The sequence below is a fragment of the Gobio gobio genome (genome assembly GCF_949357685.1).
Source record: "Gobio gobio genome assembly, chromosome: 19".
Taxonomy (NCBI): domain Eukaryota; kingdom Metazoa; phylum Chordata; class Actinopteri; order Cypriniformes; family Gobionidae; genus Gobio; species Gobio gobio.
In genome coordinates, this window is record NC_137112.1 from 10,057,548 (window position 1) to 10,082,339 (window position 24,792).

At 41.8% G+C, this 24,792-nt stretch overlaps 2 protein-coding genes across 12 annotated transcripts in view; both read left to right on the forward strand.

The window, feature by feature from the left end:
* acap3b (ArfGAP with coiled-coil, ankyrin repeat and PH domains 3b) overlaps positions 1 to 9,200 on the forward strand; it is a 148,944-nt gene extending 139,744 nt beyond the window's left edge. The window contains exons 23-26 of the mRNA XM_079843738.1: positions 1,810 to 1,920; positions 2,005 to 2,066; positions 5,657 to 5,706; positions 8,527 to 9,200. Of these exons, the coding sequence (XP_079699864.1) occupies positions 1,810 to 1,920; positions 2,005 to 2,066; positions 5,657 to 5,706; positions 8,527 to 8,595 (292 nt within the window). The 3' untranslated portion in view covers positions 8,596 to 9,200. The remainder of the gene's footprint in view (positions 1 to 1,809; positions 1,921 to 2,004; positions 2,067 to 5,656; positions 5,707 to 8,526) is intronic.
* Positions 9,201 to 24,199: 14,999 nt separating this feature from the next.
* The window catches only part of hipk1b (homeodomain interacting protein kinase 1b), a 30,834-nt gene continuing 30,241 nt past the window's right edge, over positions 24,200 to 24,792 (forward strand). For 8 of the 11 annotated variants that reach the window (XM_079844391.1, XM_079844399.1, XM_079844396.1 and 5 more), the window contains exon 1: positions 24,205 to 24,500. The gene's annotated coding sequence lies outside the window, so the exon portion shown is untranslated. Of the gene's footprint in view, positions 24,501 to 24,792 lie in introns of all 11 variants that reach the window. The other 3 variants (XM_079844394.1, XM_079844393.1, XM_079844398.1) reach the window with 3 other exon arrangements.

A 24,792-nucleotide genomic window follows, 5' to 3' on the forward strand; every position in this document is an offset into this window, starting at 1 on the left:
CAGGTGCCATGGACCGCTCATGATTAGCCTCAGTGGCGTAACTTTAACCTAGTAATGACGGACCCCGGTGCAGCCACAAATATCATAACTATCTATAATAGGCCTACTGTAATTAAGACATATATTCAAGAAATGCATTAAAAACAGAAATACGCTAGTTTCAGCCTTACTCAAAGGCCACGGAAACATGACCAGTGGGTTCGTTACGCACGTCAATCCATTCCCGGCGATCTTGGTTTGCTTCTTATTTATTAAATATACAGGCAAGTAGTTGATGAAACCTTGATCAAAATTAAAATACAATTTATAGAAAACGAAATTCACTTTAAAGAAAGACGTTCTACATAACAACCTGACCCCACTCCATGTCTCCAACGCTTTACTCTCACTGCAGTGTGCAACAAGAGTCATAGCAGCCACCGTGCAAACACACAGAGTAATGTCCTAACATCATTAACATACTCAGATGTATCTAATATGATAATCAGAGCTGCGTTACCTCATTCTCATGACCGGAAAAGCAGAAATGGCGCCGGCGACTGTGGTATAACAAAAGTCCCGCTGCTCGCGAGGTGTGTGTTGTGATTATTAACAATCGCTCCAGCGGCCTTGCTCAGCTCCACAACACTCTGTCCTGCTCTGCTTCATACTACAGTAATGTTTATAATCACATCCATAAACATGATGTCTGCCCGAGTCCTATCCCGATTCTTTTCCACCGGCTGTGAGGTAAAGACCACATTTCCCAAGATTCTGCGCTCAAACTTGGCATCATCAAACTACGCCTTTGTTTTGAACAGGCAACCACTAATCTGGTGGACGGAAAAGTTACATAGTGCACCTTTAATTATGCTGATTTATAGTACTACACTTCGATTTGACCAACAACAACAAAAACGCTTGTGACAAGCTCCTATTCAAGATTACAGATTACTTCTATTATGATGGCAACCATTGTATTGTTGTTATAGAAAAAGACGAAAGGCTTACGGCAGGAAGGAAAAACCTCTGCCAAATCGGATAATTCCACTGTGGAGCTTCCTAACGGGAAGCAGCCGAAAGAGAGAGACTTAACCCTCTGGGGTTCTTCATTTATGGGTCACACTCATGAAAAGCAATTTTTTAAATGAGATCGGTGCCATCCGGTGGACACATTGAGCATTTTTATCACGCAATAGCAAATTTTTACCACTATAGTGGATCTTGCGTTTTATACATTTTTTTTTACAAATCGTAGCTTCATCAGAATGGTCCGAAACTTGGTGTATTTATTGGTACTTGGTATATGAACAAGTTTTTTTGTGTTTTGCACTCTTGGTGTTTTAGAGATTCACCCCTTCACTGTTGAGTCCTTTTTTTCTGCATCCTGGCTGATTTGTAGATTGTATGCACAAAAAAACTCTGTATTTTCATATTTTTGCCAATTTCCTATTCATTTCCTATGGGGGTCATTTTGACCCGAAGGTCCTGAGTGTGACTATTTTTTTAACGACCACTTAGACTTTTCAAATCTTATCCCCAATTTTTTTGGGTGTTCATATACCAAGTACCAATAAAGTCACAAAAGCCCATTTTGTGTTTCAGACCATTCCGATGAAGCTACGATTTTTAACATTTTTTATTTTAAAACATTCGGGTCAGAAATGACCGAAGAGCCCCAGAGGGTTAAATGGACTATTTCACCCCGTGTTTGTGTGTTTATCGTGTTGTTAGCTTAGCAACATGCTAACACATTTGTTCTGATACGCAGATCTGGTTCTGAATGACTCATCATTTAACCTGTTGTGTGTTGTTTGTTTGTGTCCACAGAGAGGTGTGTTTGTTCCTGAAGCGAGGAGCGTCTCAGATGGAGGTCGACGAAGATGGGCAGGACCCTCTCAGTATCGCTGTTCAGGCTGCCAACGCAGACATCGTCACATTGTAAGTCGTGCACTTCCCTTGTAGATTGTCCCAGAGAGCCACTGCACGTGAAACTCATGTTTTTGTTCTCTCCGTCTCGGTTAGATTGCGGTTAGCGCGGATGAATGAAGAGATGCGGGAAGCGGACGGGCCCTTCGGACAGCCAGGTCAATACCCCAGCAGCAGTCCCACAGAGCAGCAGTACAGAAAGTGTATTCAGGAGTTTATCTGCCTCACAATTGAGGAATGCTAGGGGGCGCTCTTGAGCGCTGACAGACTGTGAGGAGGACTACATACTACGTTTGTAGCCCGTAACAGGAATAGCTTTAGCAAGGATCGAGTGATATCCTCAACTTCCTCCTCACCTGACCAAGTAGTTTACACGTTGTGTTTGTATGTATGTGGTTAACACAAAATATTGAAATGGAACGGCTATTTACATTATACGTGACAGCTAGAGCCGTCATTCAAACATGACGTTAATCGTGACGTAATATTAATAACTGAATGGCCTTGTCTCACTGAATTAGAATTCATTAGTAATTCAAAACAGCATTCCCGAGTGTTATTGAGTCATTATGTTGAAAATATGACTGCGCGCACTTTTCCTACCGACAGTATTTGTTTTGTTTTGGGGTACACGACCGAGTTCTTTTCTTTTTTATATTTTGTTTTGCCTCATGTTAATGTTGTTTGTTGTGCTTTTTATTTATGTTCTGTCCTGAGGATTAGTGCAATGATAACTAGAATATGGAAAATATGTACATTTTTGTCATTTGGTAAAGAAAAGGAGGCGTTTACGTTTGACTAACTAGACTTTTTTTGTCTTTCGCTTTTCAAAAACACATCAGACCCCCTCATATGCTAACAAAACGGGTGTTTTGACCCCTTTAAAATCTAAAAAAGATGTCAGCTATTCGAAATTATTTATAAAACGTAACGTAGCCGTCTGTTTTATATATTTGTACTTGTATTGCCAAGCTCCCAAATGACTGTCATGTGATTTTTAATGAGAAATGCTTGTCTAGAGCAGTCTGTCTGTGAAAGCAGTCAGCATTTGCATGCGTTTACTCGCTCGCATACCAAGGCAAATGTGCCTGTCTGCATTAGCAAGCATGGTTCCTTATTTTAGCCACCTGATTCTGTCATTATGTAAAAATGCATGACTGCAGATGACGTCTGCTCTGTGTTGTCCATTTTTTGCCCACGTTTTGTTCAGATGATCCCAGTTCTAAGAATACGCCATCAGAATCCTATCGATCTCCCTTTATAATGCCTGATTTTAAAAAACATAGATGTAGGCTAAGCTGTTAGCTTGCTAACTAAAGGCTAAGAGAAAACGCAAAGAAAGAGTAATGTTTAATATGACCATTTGCAGCTTTGAAATTTTAATGATTAAGAATAAATTCACTGAGTGATTTTATATAAAAGAAATGGGATTAAAGTACCCTTTATTGATTTGGGGTATAAGTGTGATAGGATTCTGCGTGAAGTAGAGCTGTACGATTAAGCGTAAAAATTAATCGTAAAATTACGAAAAAATATTGTGATGTCAATTCAAACACCCACAAATGACAACGATTCGCCTGTGCCGTTTAAACGCTGGACAAAATCACACTGGAACGTTCAACTCTGTGTTTGCGATGCCGCTGAGCCAGAGAGAGCTGTTATCATGTATGAGTATGAAACGGCTTCACAAACAGTCTTTTCAACATCACCGTATGGTTATTTCTGTTACATTAATTCAATTATTACAAAAAATACTAAAGTACTGGGATAAAATTTTACAGTTCAGATATAAATACTGATGTCTACGGTAGTAGCTTGCCGCTTAAAATAACGATTATATCGATTACATTGATATATACATATTGCCCTCATTTGTAAGTCGCTTTGGATAAAAGCGACTGCTAAATGACTAAATGTAAATGTAAATGTAATTGTTACACCACTAGGTGGCGGCAAGTGACTATTAAAAATGTATTTTTCAATGAATCATTCATTCAAGAGATTAATTAAAAAAAAAACTGATTCATCCAGTTATTAAATAAGTATTCAAGATCGAGTTATTCATTTAAACCAATTTTTTTTTTAAGAATTCATTCAAATTACTTAAAAAAATTAAATATACCAGAATTTTGCCAGAATCTCCAGTAAATGACTTATTTTGTTTAGCTGTCTGTTCAGAACCGTGGGAAAATCGTAATCTTTATTTGAAACAAAAAAATTGTGAGTCTCAATGTATCTGGAATCGTGCAGCTCTATGACGCTGGCATTCGTGGCTGGATTTTTACAAGTAAAGGTGAAGTGTGTAAAAACACAAACATTCTCTCGTTCTGCCATTGGTCAACAAACAAATAGTTTTGCCCACAAATTCACGCCATTCTAAAACAAACAGAGAAAAGTTTGGATGGTTCCACGGAGCATTTACACTTTATTAAAGGTGGGGTAAGTGCTTTCTGGGAACCGATGAACCAAAACAAACACGCCCCAATTTTGATAGCTCCGCCCCACACATACGTAACCCAGGCAACGACTATGGTGAAATCTACTGGGTATGATGTCATCGATAAGTGAAAGCAATGTACTCGCCTATCGAGAAGAAATAAAGCAACCTCGGCCTTCGCTCCTTGAGTTCTCTCCAGCGCTGGAAAACGGATCCGATATTTACACGGTCCCACTTCTTGCCTGATCGTAAGCCTTCTTTTGTTCCACAGACATCTTCCACATTTGTTTTTTATCTGCCATCGCTCGGCTAATGTCCGTCCTGTGTCGTGTCTTTTTGAATAATGACATGCACTGAGCGCTCTCTTCTCCCCTTCATTAATAGACACGCCCCTTACTGCTGATTGGCTACAAGTTTGTTTTGGTACTCGGCCCGAGACCCTTTTCTAAAGCAGTTTTGAAATAACACTTACCCCACCTTTAAGGGGACTCGGCCTACAAATGGTTAACTTCTAGTTTCTGACATAGAAACACATTTTAACATTGACAAATGACACACTTCACCTTTAAACAGGTAGGCTACAAAGCAAGTGCGAAAGACTGGCATATTATTTGGAAAATCTCAATGGAATTAGCTTGAAGAAAGGAAAATGTAATTATACATTTTTGAAGTTTTTGTTTTACAGAAACATTCTGTGAACTGAAATGTAGTTTTTAATATCTGAAAAAGTAGAGACCGTGTATAGAATAGATATTCGCCAAGAAGGGACCAGTTCAGTCGTTGTGTCTGGATGTGTTTTAAACCAAGTTTAGCTGAAAAAGTACGTAACTACTGTGCTGTGAATATGCTTTGACCTTTGAACTATTTTCGACTGCTTGCTCTCTCTCTCTCTCTCTCTCTCTCTCTCTCTCTCTGTCGAGCTGTGGTTCTTGCGTTCAGACCTTTAACTCGTTTTCTCTTGCAACATTCGGTACAATCTGTTTTCACACTGTTAGATGACGTTCTGTGTTTGGAGACATTCTTGTATTGTTTGTACAATTGTTTGTTATTGTTTGTATGACAGAAATCTGTAAAAAGAATCTTGTCTTTTGAAACACTGACAAACAATAAAACAGGCAAAGTCTTGAGCTCATATTTCTGCTCTGCTCTTTCTCTCTTTTCTCTCTACCCTCACGAAGGCTTTTGCAGACGGTGAGGTGTAGGGAATGGGGATTTATTTTCTTGGTGACACCCATAATGCAATTCTGTGTTTTTGTTGTCATTTATATTGTGATGGTAACATTGTTTTACTGGGTATTATTCCTCTTTTAGAGCCCGGTGTGCCTGTGAGTCCACTGACGGTAAAGCACAAGAGTTTACGAGTGAGTGATGTTACAAACAGTTCACTACTGGGTTTGGGTCTTTCACTTGGTATGGTGGTCACTTTATGGGTCCCTTACCTCATTTAAAAGGGTTCTGTGCTTACAATTGTGTGCTAATATGTGGCTGACTCCAGAACATCATAAATATATCTTGAAAATGCTGCTCATCGGTATGGTCACTCTGCCAGAAACATCTCTTTTCCTCACGTCTTCTCTTCACACAAATCACAGGGGGTAGTTGACAAATTTCGTATCATTTTTTATTCAACGCTAAGATTTTAGTTTCAAATGTATATTATACAGTATGTACAGTCAAACCAAAACATTTTCAGACACCAATGTTTTACTAGTGGGTGCAGGACACTATAGTTAATTTATGTAAGTGAGGATAGCAAAATAAAGTAAACTGTGACATATTATACCCAGAGAGTATTTAGGCCACGGCCACTCCGGGGGGGAAAACAATCCAACGCTCTCCATTGACTTTGCATTGCGTGAGGCGGCCTCCTTGTCATTTCGGACTTGTAACAAAAAACAGAACAATGTCTAAAAGTTGCTATGTGACAAAGTGTTCAGCAAACAAGCTAAACAACACAGAACTAAGTTTGAATAAGCTGTCGACCCAAAAAAACAAGCGTTTAAGGAGACAAAAGTGGAGACAGGCAGTAAGACGTGAAGCTTCAGCAGGAAGAATGGGTCAATTTTGGGATCCTGACACTCACAGTATGTCTCAGTATGCCTATGTGTGCAGTAAACATTTTGTCACTGTTAAGTCCTTAAACGTTTGTTTTTTGGGTCAACAGCTTATAAAAACTTCTGGGTTTTCCGTTCTGGGTTTTGTTTAGCTTAGGGTTAGCTGTACACCTTGTTGCATATCAGCTTTTAGACATTGTTCTGTTTTTTGTTATAAGTCAAAAATGACAAGGAGGCCGCTTCACGCAATACTAAGTCAATGGAGACGGTTTGATTGTTTTTTCTTTAATTGTTAATGCGACCTTTGACACCACAGACTGAACAAAATGAAGCATTGCTTGGTCATTGGTTGACCTAAATTGGTATTATCTAATTGTGTACTTACATTTAACAGCTGATTGGTGGATTGTAATCCATTACACACCTTTCTATCAGAGTTATCTGACATTATCAAGAGGAGTTTGTTCTGACACAGTTTAACTCTTGAGTTCTGAGTCATATTTTATGACCATTTTCTAAACTATAGCGAATAAACTGTGATAATGTGAGAAAATTTTGAAGGCGTCTGAAAAAATGTTGGTTTGACTGTACTAATATTCTGATTTGATGCTCAATTTCTGATTATTAGAAATTGGCGCTATTTTTGTGGAAGCCGGATTTTTTGATAAATAGAATGTTTTTTCAAATTGAAATGGTAACACTTTAAATGTCTTTACTGTCACCTTTTGATCAATTGAATTCATTCATGCTGAATAAAAGTATTCGGGTAAAAGTATTCGTTTGACCCGAAACTTTTAAATGGTAGTTTATGTACATTATATATTACATATTGCATTCATTGTTAATATTAAATGTATTATTATTGTGCAAGCTACATTTTATATTACTATTTCTTTTAATTCTTCACCATGTTTAATCATCTTTAACAGTATGAGTTAAATAGTTATGCTGTGTGATAAATACCTTTTTGGTAAGTACCAATAGTCAATATAGTTTCTCATTTGATGTTAGGACATAAAACTCCATTTATAATAATTAAAATAAAATGTAAAAATAGTTTTAGATGAAGTATATTATGTCACATTGTAAAACTACTGTCACTGCTCGCCATTTCATGTCAACTACTCATTTATTGATTATTTATTATGGGGAATTTTTCGTGGGGAAATGTGGTATGGTATGGTACGGTACGATACGATACGATACAATACGATATTACAGTTAGTTCTCTGCGGGGGAATTATGGGGGAATTTTTCACAAAATAAGTTGGTATATGATATATGATACAGTACGGTATGGTATGATACATTATATGGTACGATATGGTATGTTACAATATTACAGTTAGTTCTCTACGGGGAAGTTTTCACAAAGTATATGATATGATATGGTACGGTACGATACAATACGATATTACAGTTAGGTCCCTGAGGGGAAATTATGAGGACGTTTTCACAAAGTAAGTTGGGATATGATATGGTATGATACAATACGATATTACAGTTAGTTCTCTGCTGGGGAATTATGGGGAAGTTTTCACGAAGTATATGATATGTGATATGAATGATACGATATGATGTATATGATATATGATACGATACGATACAATACAATACGATATTACAGTTAGTGCCCTGCTGGGGAATTATGGGGAAGTTTTCACAAAGTATGATATGATATGATACGATACGATATTACAGTAAGTTCCCTGCTGGGGAATTATGGGGAAGTTTTACCAAAGTATGTTGGGATATGATATATGATATGATGTAATATGATATGATATTTGATACGATACGATACAATACAATTGAGATGATTGATATGGTACGATAAGGTATGATATGATATTATGGGGAAGTTTTCACAAAGTATGATATGATATGATATATGATTGATATATTATATATGATACGATATGATATCACAGTTAGTTCCCTGCTGGGGAACTATGTGGAATTTTCACAAAATATGATATGATACGGTACGGAACGATGCGATACGATACAATATTACAGTTAGTTCCCTGCGGGGGAATAGAAACAGAGGACGGACTCAACTTGTGTTTTTGAATAACTGTTGCTATACTCAGTGGTTGGAGAATGCTAACTTGTTTCCTTTTGCAGACGTCACCACGTGCACTGTCATCTTTCGGGAGTTTCCGCACATGGCTTTACACTCCTCCAAAACACTAACCAGCTGTCAGAGACATGAGGGCCTATGATGAAGGGTGTCTTCAAGATTTGACTCCTCTCAAAGAATAATATATGAACATGTTGAAATAAGTGCTTGGGTGATTGGTTTTAATACCATGGATTGATTTGTTTTTAGATTCGGTCCTCTCCTAAGGCTCTTTATGGGATTTTAAGCTTTTATGGTTTATTTTGTAGGGTTATTTTAAAAGTTCACATCCCTTGTGTGGTCTGAGTGGACTTAAGCAGCTTTGATTCCCATAATAATTAAAGGGAGATTTATTCACAGTTCCTTATATTTGTGTTATTATGTGTGGTTAACTATGCAAATAACTCTTCCAATTCACAACATGTAACATTCTGTAAAAAAAAAAGACATTGACAACTGATGATCACATGCTACAGAAGAATGTATGAAATAGTATAATAATTGAACATTATTTATTAAGTTCCTTGTTTTCTGAAAATGTTTTAGGGGTAACTTATATTTTATTTAAAGGGTTGGAATGTACATTGATTAGGATTGTAGTTTTAGAAATTTTACTTTCTGCAACATTTTGAGACTTTAACCATCAAACTATAATAAAAAAACATCCAAAATAATGGACAACAAAATCCAAATTTGTAACATTTCATTTTTATGATAATCATCTTCCTTTCGTCTTTTACATTTAAATGTACCATTTCCACAGTTCTCGGAAGCTCGTCAGTAAACTTCTATAGCGGTGGAGGGGAGACGACAGGAAATATAAATTTAGGGTAACACTTTACAATAAGGTTTTATTGGTGAACTATAGTTAACATGAACTAGAATACTTACAGTGGGGAGAACAAGTATTTGATACACTGCTGATTTTGTAGGTTTTCCTACTTACAAAGCATGTAGAGGTCTGTAATTTGTATCATAGGTACACTTCAACTGTGAGAGACAAAAATCCAGAAAATCACATTGTATGATTTTTAAATAATTAATTTGCATTTTATTGCATGACATAAGTATTTGATCACCTACCAACCAGTAAGAATTCCGACTCTCACGGATCTGTTAGTTTTTCTTTAAGAAGCCCTCCTCTTCTCCACTCATTACCTGTATTAACTGCACCTGCTTGAACTCGTTACCTGTATAAAAGACACCCGTCCACACACTCAATCAAACAGACTCCAACCTCTCCACAATGGCCAAGACCAGAGAGCTGTGTGAGGACATCAGGGATAAAATTGTGACCTGCACAAGGCTGGGATGAGCTACAGGACAATAGGCAAGCAGCTTGGTGAGAAGGCAACTACTGTTGGCACAATTATTAGAAAATGGAAGAAGTTGAAGATGACGGTCAATCTCCCTCGTTCTGGGGCACCATCCAATATCTCACCTCGTGGAGCATCAATGATCATGAGGAAGGTGAGGAATCAGCCCAGAACTACACGGCAGGACCCGGTCAATGACCTGAAGAGAGCTGGGACCACAGTCTCAAAGAAAACCATTAGTAACACACTACGCCGTCATGGATTAAAATCCTGCAGCGCACGCAAGGTCCCCCTGCTCAAGCCAGCTCATGTCCAGGCCCGTCTGAAGTTTGCCAATGACCATCTGGATGATCCAGAAGAGGAATGGGAGAAGGTCATGTGGTCTGACGAGACAACAATAGAGCTTTTTGGTCTAAACTCGGGTCTAAAAAGGACGAGTACAGCCCCAAGAACACCATCCCAACCGTGAAGCATGGAGGTGGAAATATCATTCTTTGGGGATGCTTTTCTGCAAAGGGGACAGGACGATTGCACCGTATTGAGGGGAGGATGAATGGGGCCATGAGATCTTGGCCAACAACCTCCTTCCCTCAGTAAGAGCATTGAAGATGGGTCGTGGCTGGGTCTTCCAGCATGACAACGACCCGAAACACACAGCCAGGGCAGCTAAGGAGTGGCTCCGTAAGAAGCATCTCAAGGTCCTGGAGTGGCCTAGCCAGTCTCCAGACCTGAACCCAATAGAAAATCTTTGGAGGAACCTGAAAGTCTGTATTGCCCAGCGACAACCCCGAAACCTGAAGCATCAGGAGAAGGTCTGTATGGAGGAGTGAGCCAAAATCCCTGCTGCAGTGTGTGCAAACCTGGTTTAAGTTCTGCTTTTCTGATGTATCAAATACTTATGTCATGCAATAAAATGCAAATTAATTACTTAAAAATCATACAATGTGATTTTCTGGATTTTTGTTGAAGAGTACCTAGGATAAAAATTACAGACTTCTACATGCTTTGTAAGTGGGCAAACCTGCAAAATCGGCAGTGTATCAAATACTTGTTCTCCCCACTGTATACACTACAACACATATTTTAATGTTAATTTCAACATTTACTAATACAATATTAAAATCAAACGTTGAATTTGTTAGCATTAGTTAATGCACTGTGAATTAACATGTACAAACGATGAACAGCTGGAATTTTTTAATGAACATTAACAAAGATCAATAAATACTGTAACAAATGGATTGCGCATTCATGTTAATTAATATACATTAACTAATGTTAACAATTGAGACCTTATTCTAAAGTGTTACCAAATTTCCCATTTGCATGGACAAAAATCCATGTCAGCATTTCCACAACTGTCCAAAAGAGGGGAACAATACAGGGAGTGCAGAATTATTAGGCATGTTGATTTTCTGATCATATTTTTTTTCCAGGCACATTTGACCAATTCCAAACCACAGTAATCCTAATAACTACTATTGATTTAGTATTTAATAATGTATAAGTGATATATAATTGTTCATGAAGGCTGGAAATGAAAAACACCTTATATTCAGGTGTGCAGAATTATTAGGCATGTTTTCTTTTACAGATAAATTGAGCCAAAAAAGAGATTTAACTCAGACTGAAAAGTCAAAAAGTATTAAATGCCCATGAGAAGGTTGCAATACTAATGCAATACTAGACATTGCAGTTAAGGCATGACCATTGGACAGTGAAATGCTCGTTGGGTCAGCAGGATCTGACAAAAACAGGTGGTGAAGAAAAGACACCTATTAACTGCAAAAGAATTAAGAATTAAGGTGAAGAATTAAGGGTGAAACCATCAGGAACCCTTTAGTCTCCAGCGCCACCATTTTCCAGAGCTGCAACCTACCTGGAGTCTCCAGAGGTGCAAGGTGTCAGGATCTCAGAGACTTCAGTTAGGTAAAGAATCCTAAAAAATGACCCCCACTAGATAAGAATCACAAGCTGAAGTGTTGTAAAATACATGAAGAAGGTTTTTTATAGGCTTTATAGGTTTTATAGGTTGAGAATGACTCTTGAAGGACCAGCACCACATCCTCTAGTACCACTGTTTGAAGAATTCATCTTCCAGAATCTGGCAGTACGTTTTGGGAGTTCATTTTAGTCCATCCTGAAGTCCGTTTTGCAGAGATGGACTAAAAATGAACTCCCAAAACGTACTGCCAGATTCTGGAAGATGAATTCAAAGAATTCAAAGACCCTGTGAAATGGCCTGATGACATATGGTGCGTTCAAGTCCTCCTTAGATGTTCGTATTTACGAGATGAGAAGTCGTATTTACAACATCATGTGCGTTCAAGTCTCTTTGGTCGGAGCAAGATGGCGGTGTACCTTAAATACAGCAAGGTTTGTTAACTCTGCTTATTGAAAATGAAGAACAAAGACTGCGCATCAGGTGAATTTTAATCTTTTACTTTTTTTAATTACTCCATGAAGCCACTGTAAACTGTATAGTTATATATTTGGCTAATTGTTATATAACAGTGATAGCTTACTTTGTTAAATGACAAAGTCTGACAGTTTGGCTAGTTGATTATCATTTATATAACCACAGTTTTATCATAAATACCATGGTTAAACTGTGGTTAGAGTAGCCATGGTTTATTTGTGGTTACCATGGTTTTTAACTATAATAACCATGGTTTTTTGGTTTTATTTGTAGGAAAAACCATGGTTAATTTTCGTAAGGGCTGGAAGTCTGATTCACTGCTGGTTCCTTTGAGATTTTCCTATGGGGTTTTTCAATTTATAAAAAAATAAAATAAAATAAAAATAAAGCCTGTGGTAAACATAACTTTACAATACTTTCATATTTTGTCCTACAACGTAAATTACACACATTCACACACCAAGCTGTCTTATTAAAAATGCATTTTTTTGCTATGAGTGTATGTGTAATTTACATTGTAGAACAAAACAGAACATAGGAATTATTATTACAAAGTAGCAATTGGGAACAACAGCAACTCAGCCATGAAGTGGTAGGCCACGTAAAATCACAGAGCGGGGTCATCACATGCTGAGGCACAGAGTGAAGTCACCAACTTTCTGCAGAGTCAATAGCTACAGACCTCCAAACTTCATTTAGCCTTCAGATTAGCTCAAGAACAGTGTGTAGAGAGCTTCATGGAATGGGTTTCCATGGCCGAGCAGCTCTTCCAAGCCTTACATCACAAAGTGCAATGCAAAGTGTTGTATGCAGTGATGTAAAGCACGCCGTCACTGGACTCTAGAGCAGTGGTTTTCAAACCTGTCCTGGAGGCACCCCAGCCCTGCACATTTTGTGTGTCTCCCTCATTTATCACACCTAATTCAACTCATCAGCTTGTTAGTAGAGACTGCAAGAACTAAATTGGGTTCTCTGTCTGGCAATCTGATGGACGAGTCTGGGTTTGGCGGTTGCCAGGAGAACGGGACTTGCCTGCCTGCATTTTGCCAAGTGTAAAGTTTGGTGGAGGGGGATTATGGTGTGGGGTTTTTTCATGCTGAATTCAACATAAAGTAAATATGTTAAATGGATGGATGAGTGGGTAGCAGGAAACCCCCTACAACAGTAACAGCACCTGAAGCAGAAATACCTGAATCTCTGCCCTATACCTTATACTGGAATGGTATGAATCAATGAAACAATAGGTTACTGTCGTAACCCCGGTTCTATGAAACATCGAGTGGAGAGATCCACCAAAGGGAAGGGCATCCGTACCTGACCTCTGCAGAAGCATCCAATTGCACCAAGTCTGGCAAGACAGACAGGAGTGCGCAGCCAATGCCCGGTATGGCCCGGCCCCTTACCTGCGGCATATAATTGCCTGCACGCGCTACTGTACTCCAGTAAGTATATTCGCTTCTCGTGCAGCAAGCGGGGCAAAGCTGGTGGATCTCTCCACTCGATGTTTCAGAGAACCGGGGTTACGACAGTAACCTATTGTTCTATTTCATCATCTCGTATTCGAGATCCACCAATGGGAGAGACATGGACAGCTCCCCGATTGCCCAATACACTCACAGTGAGGTTCTGTTAGCCAGAAAAAGACCCAAGACCCGGTGCTTTACACGTCTCATAATCATGAACCCGCCACACCGACACACACACGTAACTGCGGTGTACAAGCAGGGCATGAACCATGTGTGTGGCACACACAAGAGAAGGCAGGGTTAGGAAGACCCCACCTTCAAAACCGAATGTGCTACCGGAGTTTTGGTAACATCCAGCCTATTGTAACGCACAAACGTATGGGGAGAAGCCCAACTGGCAGCAGAGCAGATATCCTGCAGGATATCCCTGAACAGAGCCCAAGAGGCGGCTAAGCCCCTCGTAGAATGAGCTCTGATGTCTCCTGGAGGTTGCACTCCCTTTGATTCATAAGCCAAAATGATAGCGTCCACAAGATAGGGGATCCCTTTTATGGGGAGGAGCCCATGAAACAAAGAGTTGATCACTCTTCCGGAACGCACTGGTCCTAGCCAAATACGTCTGTAACGCATGGGCCGGAAATAGAGCATTTAACCTTTAATGCTCCGCGGAGGAAAAGGGCGGAGGGTGAAAAGCGGACAGCTCCAATACCCCCGATATGAACGCAGGAAAAGATTTCGGCATGAAGGCTGGATTAGGCTTAAGGAAAACCTTATTTCCGCCCAGAGAGAATGTAGTATACGAGGGGTGAACCGAGAGTGCATGTAACTCACTGACACGTTTGGCTGACGCCAAGGCCAAGAGCAAAGCTGTCTGAAAAGACAGCAACTTTAGGGAAATATCCCCCAGTGGCTCAAAAGGGAATTGAGACCGAGCTTCCAGCACCAAGGAGAGGGCCCATTCAGGGATCGTTCCCCTAATGACTGGCAACAAGCGGCGGGCACCCTTCATAAATCTGCGGATTAGAGGATGCTGCCCAACCATTGAGCCCTCAAAGCCCACATGACGAGCAGAGATAGCTGCCAGATAGACCTTAACAGTGGAAAAGGACCTGCCTTTATCCATAAGGTCTTGGAGGCAACACAAAACATCAGAGACTGAACACTGATATGAAGTGAGACCCCGCCCATCACATCACTCATCGAACACTTGCCACTTACAGCCATAAGGACCGTGTAGAAAAGGCCCTGGCATTCTGTATAGTAGCCACCACGCGCGGGGGAAGCCCTAGCACGCTCCGGTTCGTCCTTTCACGGGGCCAGGCCCAGAGAGCTACCCTGTCCGGGTGTAGGTGATAAATCTCCCCGTTCGCTTGAGACAAAAGGTCCGTGCGGAGGGGGAGGTGCCACGGCTGAGCATGTAACAGAGGAATTATCTCCGCCAGCCATGGCGCTTTGGGCCACCTGGATGCTATCAGAATGAGAGACAGGCCCCCCTCTCTCACCCTGGCCAGTGTAGGAATTATCAAGCACAGGGGAGGAAAGGCATACAGCAGCACTTTGGGCCACGGGTGGGCCAGTGCATCCACCCTGAGGGCCGCTTCCAAGTCCTTTAGCGAGAAGAACATAGGACAATGGCTGTTTTCGCGCGAGGCGAATAGATCTACGGACGCCTGTCCGAATCTCATCCATATCATGCTCACTATTTGAGGGTGAATGCGCCAATCTCCGAAGAGCGGGTTCCCCTTCGATAGAAGATCCGCGCCTCTGTTCAGGATTCCCGGAACATGAGTCGCGTGTAGCGACAGGAAAAAACGTCTGCTCCATACCAGCAGCTTGTAAGCCAGGGCATGAAGTTTCGACGAGCGCACACCGCCTTGACGATTGATATAAGCCACTGCCGTGGTATTGTCGCAGCGTATAAGCACATGATGTCCCTGCAGATGAGGCAGAAAATGATTCAGAGCCTTCCGAATGGTGAGAAGCTCTAAATAATTGATGTGCTCTGGACGTAGTTTGTTCGGCCACAAACCGTTCACTGTTCTGCCCTCTTGGGTGGCACCCCAGCCTGTTAAGGACGCATCCGTCGTCACAACTTTCCGCAACATAACTGTCCCCAGAATGGTGCCTTGTGCGTAAAAGTCTGCGCTCCACCAGTGGTGCAGAGCTGTGGCGCAGGTGCGCGTCACTGTTACTGAGCGGCAGAGATTGGGTAACGGACTGAAATGTAGTGACGAAACCCATTTCATGAACGCCCTCATCCTCAGGAGTCCTAGTGGCAAAACCTGGATAGATGAAGCCATAAGACCCTGTAGTCTGAGGCATGTGCGATATTGCACCTTCGCCCCCCTCCCTGAACTGCGATAGACAGTTCATCAGAGAGAGAACGTGCTCCTGAGAGAGACGCGCTCGCATGGAGACTGGAGTTCAGCTCCAGGCCCAAGAAGATCACATTCTGGCTGGGTGCAAAATTGCTTTTGTTCACATTCACCCTGAAGCCCAGGGATGTGATGTGCGCGAGCACACGGCAGGTGTCCTGCAACACCTTTTCCTTCTAGTCGGCTATGATGAGCCCATCGTCTATGTATGTCAAAATCCGTAGACCAGACATTCTCAGGGGAGTCAACCCCGCTTCCACACACAGACAAAAGGAGTGAGGGCTTAGACTCAAACCAAATGGCAGGACCGTGAATTCGTAACAAATGCCCTGATAGGCGAAACGAAGAAACTTCCTGTGTGGTGGATGAATGCTTATGTGGAAAAAAGCATCTTTCAGGTCGACCGACGTGAACCAGTCATTCTGTTTTATGGCGCGGGCGAGCGAACCATGAGTTAACATTCTGAAATTGTATTTTCTTAAATGTTTGTTCAACACTCTGAGGTCCAGAATGGGACGGAGAGAAGCGTCCTTCTTTGGGATCAGGAAATAACAAGAATAAAAACCCTGGTTTATCAGATTGGGGGGTACCACCTGAATCGCACCTTTGCTCAGAAGGGAGGAGATTTCCTCCTTCAGAACGTGGGCAGTGCTCTCTTCTGTGCGTGAAAAGAGTACACTGCTGAACTGCGGGGGTTTCATAGCAAACTGCAGACGATAGCCCTGCACTATTGTGCGCATCACCCATTCGGGTGCCGCTGCAGTTCGCCAAACTGACGCACTGCTCGCGAGTGTATCCACCCGAGCGATGTCGGCTTCATGTGTGCCCAGCTGGCTTATTTGTGATGCAATGGCGCCCTCTAGTGGGGAAACACTGCATGCGTGGGTTCAGAGAGATTTTTGCAGAGAGAAAAGTGATTTCCCTGCAGAGAGAGGACATCCCTCTGTAACGAATTAATTTGATTCGTTTGATTTAATGTGTTTGTGTTTTTTGTGTTTTGTTTTCGGGGAAACAATGGGGCCGAAGCCTTTATTAGCTGAGTGAGGGGAACACAACATGTGCGGTGTGGTGACATTGCTTTTGAACACGTCCTCACAACAGACCCCTTGAACGGGGGAGAACACAAAACGTCCACTGTGGAAGGGGGGCACCTCCAGAAGTGACCCTTCGTTTTTGGGACAGGGGCTCTAGGGCGGGAAGCGAGTCCAGAGAGCTTGTCGCTCGAGAACATGGACCCCAAACCCTCATCAGCCAAACATCAGGCAGGCCGCTTGCGTTTAGAGTCGCTGGGGGTAGAGCTTGGGGGTTTTCCCGCGGCGGCAGCAGAAGGTTTCCCCCAGGGCTTGGTCGAGGGTGGGTTGCTCTGCCGTTGCAGGCCGGGCTTGTTGCGGGGCCTTTCCTTTCCTTGCCTTGATGAAAGTGACGCCGGGCTAGGCTGGGCTCTACCGGGGTGCGTCTCTTCTCACTGTCCGGGAGGCCTGACAGATTGAGCCAGAGCGCCATGGATCACCCGCAGGCTTGGACGGCCTGACGAGCGTTGCGGAGGACAAGATCGTTCACCGTGATGATCTCCTTCCATAGTGAAGGGGAGGGAGATCCCTCGTCGAGCTGTTGGCCCAGGTCGTCCAGAATTTCCGTCTGGTAAGCAGAAAGGAGCGAAGAGACGTTAAGGGCTCTAACAGCCAAGGCCGTCAATTTGTTGGCGGCCTGGTGTACCGAGGCAGAAAAATGGTCCATCTTGTTAGGAAGAACCGGTTTGGGGGGGCGAGCAGCCCTCCCTGGGCTGGAATGAGGTGCCTGGCGATAGAGGGCTCTATAGCGGGCGGCTCAACCATGCCAAGAGCCGCCATGTCCTTAACCTCCAGGCCCGCAAGACCGTGTTTGAAGTCGAGCGGATCGTTCCAGTAATGTTTAATGTGCTTAGCACACGCTGGAACGATGGGAAAGAGTTGTTTCCTTTGGCCGGGAGGCGCTCCCAACACTTTCCCATCATTAATGTCTCCCTCCTGGTCGGTGGCGCTCTGTGGAGCCGGCCACTCAATATTGAGACGAGCGGCCGCTCGCTCACAAACATCCAGGAGAATAGACTGGGAGGCCGCGGGGGCGCTGGCCTGGGGAATACCAGAGGGCGGGATGGAGACGTCCTCGGAGACCCCGAGAAGGCCCGCGTCGTCGTCGTCACCGGACCCGCCCGGTTCGTCGGCGAGCAGGAGGTTGCCCACAAAGATGTCCTCTTCGGGGAACTCAGAGTTAGGCTGGTCAGCTCAAACAAAAGAAGTCGCATCCCGGGAGGCCCCCGGTGGCACGCTGTTGTCATCGTGTCCCATGTCCGAGTCCGAAAAGTCGAGCTCGCCACACTGGGTAGCAGCAACTTTAAGGCGCCGTCGCAGGAGTTTCCTAGGCAGCACAAGGCAGTGGCTGCAGTTCTCCGGATTCTCCAAGGCCTCTTCCGCATGCTTGAGGCCCAAGCAAACCACGCAGAACGGGTGAAGGTCCTTATCGGCGATAAACGCACCACACGCGGCCGGGCAGGCCCGTGACAAGTTGGTGGCAGAGGAAGCAGGGATAGAGAGCGACATACCGGCGAAAAACGTAGGGAAATCCGTGGCGGGCAGCCATGGGACAGGAAAACGCGAGAGAGCTTGGGCGGCTCCGAGAGCAGACACCGAAAACCTGGCGGAATAGAACTGTCACGCCTGGCGGAGGCTGATCGAAAGGATATATCCTCCTGCAGACAATAAGTGAGCAGCGTCAATTCAACCGAGCTGTGTACACGCAGAGATCGCGGGAAGCGAATGTCAACTGGAGTACAGTAGCGTGTGCAGGCAATTATATGCCGCAGGTAAGGGGCGGGGCCTTACCGGGCATTGGCTGCACGCTCCTGTCTGTCTTTCAAGACTTGGTGCAATTGGATGCTTCTGCAGAGGTCAGGTACGGATGCCCTTCCCATTGGTGGATCTTGAACACGAGATGATGAAAGAGAACAATAATGTCATGTCACTAGTTTTGGCACTGATATGAAAACAAGAATGAACAGAACACATCTATTTGCTGTATGGTCTTGGGCATAAATATTGTTAAATGAACCTTTTTTTCTGAATGTTCATGTCTTGAAATGTTGATGGCCTCGTTCATGATGAAATGTTTCCCAGGCATTTTGTTGTTTGTGGTCTTCCTCAGATATTATAGGCCTATTATATGTAGTTATTTGTAATTAATGTTATTTTTGAAGCTCAAGTTAGGTGGCTACTATCATCGCAAATTGATATTCCCCCAATAATTTATATGATATCCCCTAATGGGAGATTCAAGTGCACGGTAAAGTCACTGTGGCTCATTTCAAGTATCTGGGATCAAGTAATTGGGAGGCAATGGCCCGACCGAAACCTCGGGGGAGCGCTTACAAACTTCTGTGTTATAGCTGGCTTTGTTGTCTCTGTCTACAGTCAGGTTTGTGCTACACTAGGCCAGGATTGAATCCAGACTATGCAGGCATAACCTGAAAGCTCTTACTTATGGTGTGTTCACACTTGTATTTCGGTTTGTTTGGTCCGGACGAAAACCAAAAAAAACATTTAGTCGATTAGCTTTCACATTGACATTTTAACACTGAACCTAAAGATACCGAACCTAAAGTCATGGGGATATGTTCATAGCCAGACTGGTCAGCTTTTATTACGTATATTTCGCCAGAGAACTTATGCCAATTTATGAATTTACGAACAAGCACACTTGGCATATTTGGTTGGATTAAAACGAATCCTGGTGCGATTGCTCTGTTACCCTGGGTCATTTTAATAAGTGTGAATGCTGACCATCCAGACACTGGTTCGCACCATCTTTTCAGAGGTCTCGGTCCACTTCCAAATGAACTCTGGTGTGGTTTGAATGAAATATGAACACAACATGGACCAAATACATGTAACTGAACTGGGACGGGCATGATGTCTAAAAAAGACATAATTTTTTATTTCTCATCATAGTCGTGATCTTACACATCACAGTTCGGTACAGGCATCAGAACCGTGTCTCTTCGCAGTAGATCTTTGTTTGGACTCCTGCCGCTGTTTTGACTCCTTTTCCTTTACACATTTTATAAGCTCTTCACGAGTTCTCAGCTGGTCAAAATATCATTAAATATCATAATATCAGGTTGTGAACGCATCCCTTTGATTTTAGGTTTGGTATCTTTAGGTTCTTTGTTAAAATACCAAAGTGAACGCCAAGCAGATCAGGACTAAAAAATGTTTTCGGTCTGGACTAAATTGAGCTTCCATTCAGAACACCATCTAAAATAACTTGATACAACCTTGTTGTCATGCAACAGAAGAAGACAGACAAGGTAAGTGCATGTAACAGTTCTTTATTTAATGCATGAGTATATCCGCAGTTGGAAAATCTGATGAAGACTTAGCAGATGATGAATAGGGTACTTGTATATGCAGATGGAGATCGGGAAGAGGAAGCAGGTGACCTGGACCCAGGAAAATGGCGGCTGAAGACGGATGATGAAAGACAGAAGACTGGAGAAGGTGAAGATCAGGAGAGTAGCACAGGTGAGTATCACAGGTTGGTATAGTTGGTTGCGTATGTAGCCTAACAAAAATACATACACACAAGCACACATACATGGGGTAGAATGGAAAGTGAAAGTGACGAATATGTTGAAGAGCGTCCGGATATACTGTCACTGAAGAAAGTCTTAATAGTTCGGTCCGATGGTGTTGAAGTTGCAATCGATTTCTTCTGCGTTGACTGAAGAAGATATGATGAACTTGCATGGTTAGTTCGACTCCGTCATGGTTGAGGAAGCTGCACATGGTTTGATGTGTTGTAGGCCCACCAGCCTGGCCGGCTTGGCCAGGTGGAAGCCAGCAGATGCAGCGTGCCGGTCATAGGTGCAAGAGAGAAGAGCTAGATCTGTGCAGGGGGCCTTTTAAACCTCTGAGGATAGCCTCTCCTCCTAGGGGTCAGTGAGGCAATCGTACTTAGGCTTTCAGAGGGAAAGGTTTATGATCCTTTGTCTTTTAGAAGGGCATTTGAATATGTAATTTGATTGGGTGCTAAAGAGAAGAACCTTCAAGATTCTTATAATACTAGTGTGGCACAGAGTTAGCAAAATGTAATGTAAATGAACAAATGGGGAATGACATTTGGAGTTCGTAGAGACCAAACATGCCATACACATGATTTTAGTTAACCATAGTATGCCATTCTGAAACATAAATCCCTCAGAGATTGAATTAATACATAGACCAAACCCTATTAAAGAAAAATTCTGAGATGGATATACAGTATGTTTATATATTTCTCAAGTAAAGGCTATATGGGTTTAAGACTTAAGTGATAGTCTCAACTCTCTTCAAATTCCTTCTGGTCATAAACCTGATCAGTCTCCATGTGTCCTGTAGGCCCGGTGTTAGCAAACCTTTGTTGGGAGAGTGAGTTTGCTGGATTATTCATTAAATATAATTAATAAATAATTGTGTCTGATTTGACTCAGTCGTTACAGAGGATTCTGGGAGTTGTAGTGCTGAGGAGACTGGTGATGGTGACACTTGTTGTGGCAATGCACCGAAAGAATGTGTTTTTTTCCTGAAGTTCATGGAATTAGGCTTTGGGTGAAAACCACTTTGAAATGAAACCAGCAGTGTCTTCTCTGATGTGATGAAAGAGAATACCAGCTTCTATTATGTTTTGACTGAACTGGCCACTACAGACCCGTTGGATGGAAGAATGAACTGTGTCAACAGTTAAAAAATTATTTCTCTTAAAGTGATCGTTCACCCAAAAATGTTAATTCAGTCTGCATTAACTTGTCCTCATGTTGTTCCAAACCTGTATGACTTTTTCTATTCTGTGGAACTTAAACAGTTTCGGTTTCGATTGACTTCCGTTGTATGGAAAACAAAATACAATGGAAGTCAATGGGCAGCAAAACTGTTTGGTTACCAACATTCTTCTAAAAAAAAGTATTTTATGTTCCACAGAAGAGAGAAAGTCAGGTTTGGAACAACATGAGGGAGTAAATGATGACCTCTTTAATTTGTGGGTGAACTATCCCTTTAAAGGAACTGTATGTAAGAAATGTATTTCAATTAATCATAAAATGGCCCTGATATGTCACTAGACATTAAGAAATCATGTTAATTTCAAATACTTATATCACTGACAACGGTTGTCCGGCCAAGATATTGTCATTTTAAAAGTGAAGTTGCAGCCCTCAACTGATGTTGATGTTGACATGTAGTGTTTTGGCCTGAAGCGCCACCCTCCACCTATAGTATCTACCAATCACGAAGTCAGTAGTGTTTCTGCATTCGGGTTGCCAGCTCTGCTCTAGTTACCACAGCTGCAGCTACAAACTTTTTGGATAAACAATGTCTAACTTTACGAAACCTAAACGACCTCGTTATGAATCAGAAAAACGTTGTGACAGTGTCCGAAATAAAACAAGGATTTGTATAAGAGATATGCCTTTGAAAGATGGAGACGGCTGAAAACGGAGAATAATTTGAAGACTGATGCCAACGTTGCTAATTTTCTCCTGGACAGGTAAGGTTCATCTATGTTTGGCTAATTTGTACTTAATGTAAATGGACATTTTCAAATATTCATGACAGTCGAACAAAGTTATGCATGTTCGTGCAAAGTAACGTTAGGTTTGCGCAGATGGAGGAGGTGGGTCATTGAATTGAAAAGGTAACGTTAAGGAATTGTTTTGTAAATAAAAACGGCGAGTCGTCATTGCTAACATTAGTAATGCATTATCAGAGCCCAGGTCGAGAGTGGCGTTTGTCGAGGTGTCCGCACATAGGGTCAATGCTTGCTTAGTGTTCTTATAGTCTGCACTGAAATGTTTTTTCCTTCTTTTATCAGGTCATCTAACAAGTCTTTGGCAGTAATCCAGGTTTTTTTCTCAGCGTCTCAGATCTTATTCCCCTTGATGTAATTGTACTTTTTCTTCCATGCCCTGGAAGTTTTGCTATGGTATGTCTTGGAAATGTTCTCGCAGCCATAGCCTTTTTGATGTATAGGAATTATGAAATAGAAAATAAATCTTCTCTTAGCTTTTGTGCGAGCTCTTTTGTCTTGGCCATATTGGCTACTCAACTTCAGCACACGCATAAGCTAAATTTATCCATGTGTCACAAGTCTAAAGCTAATTAAGTGTCATCATAGAGTTCCCACAGGCTTAATACGCAAGTATGGGCATTTTACACACATATTGCTTAAAGTAAAATGGTATATCAATTCATACATTTTATCTGTCATAATATAGTTCAGAATCATCTTTAAACAAAGTTTGTTTAAAAAAAACCTAAACCTAAAAATTGATTGGTGTAATAAATCCCATTGTTTTGCTTATACATGCAATTTCATGTCATTTTATTTTTTAAACAACTGAGTCCCGGTGTCAACTACAGAGGACATATCATAGCATTTGAATAAAATATTTTTCAAAAATGTTTTTTTCTTCCATTTGTTTCTTATGCTCCAAACAATGTAATGACATAAAAAAAATGCTAAATTCAAAAAACTTGCTAAATAATCGATTTTTCATATCAACAGAAAAATATACCAGGATAGTGCTTCTCTTGAGACTCCCCTGCTTCAGAGCGGTTATAGTTATGTTAGCCTCGATTTTTGAGATTTCTAGATCACTGCAGTTTTTTGAGAAAATACTCAGCAATGGTGTTGACTTGTGACTTTGCACCTGGTTTGTCTTAAAGCAAAAAAAAAAAAAAAAAACACAAACAGACATGATACAAACAACATTAGCAACTTTATTTTCACCACAGGGCGATTTAAAAGTGTCTGTCACTGTGGGGTTGAATAATTTAATCCCAAGTGTATATTGTACGATTACGTATCATAATTCATTAATGATACGTTATAAAAATGGCATGGTTGTCTAATATATTCCATTACAGTTGAAGTGAAATAGTCCGTGTACGTCAATAGCGTGTTTTCAGTAGAAACGGGAAACATGCTGAGCAGCAGCACGGTTTTTCCCCATCATCAACAGTTGCACAATTGCTAATCTCAGTGCGTTACAAAACGTGTAAAGCCGTGTGCGCATGCGCAGTCCTGCGCCCGTGGACAGGAAGCCTGACTGAAGCAGCTGATAATCGGGCTTCGGGTGTTCCGGGGCGCACGAAGCCTCTTTCTCCCTGGATTTTAATCAGGTTTATTTGTAGTACAAGGACAGAAATCGACGATTTTGTGAGCAGTGGCACCGGTCACACTTCACAGTGGCTGATGGAGCTGTATTTATATACCGATCGCTGTTTATTTTCGAGTTAACTGTTGGGCCGGGGTAACAATGAAGGCCTAGAATCCAGATCCGAGGGATTTAAAGCTCTCCTCTGTCCCAGGCACAAGGATCAACAACACGCTCAGGTATTAATATAGCAATAAGCATCCATAATATCAATATATATATATCCACAGAGTGTCTTTAATGACACTAATGTTGACATATAATGCTTTTGAATGTGCTTTTGTCAAGGGGATTAGTTTTGCTGAGCTCTGGTCATTTTCCCAATTATTTTCCCCCTATTTATTGTGATGCTTTCATTTTAGTTTTGCATTTAATATGTTATATTGTGACTAATTTTAACGATTGGTTGCTTATCAGCCGACATATGATATAATGTAACGTCAGTGAACTTATAACGTCAGCATTCGAGGG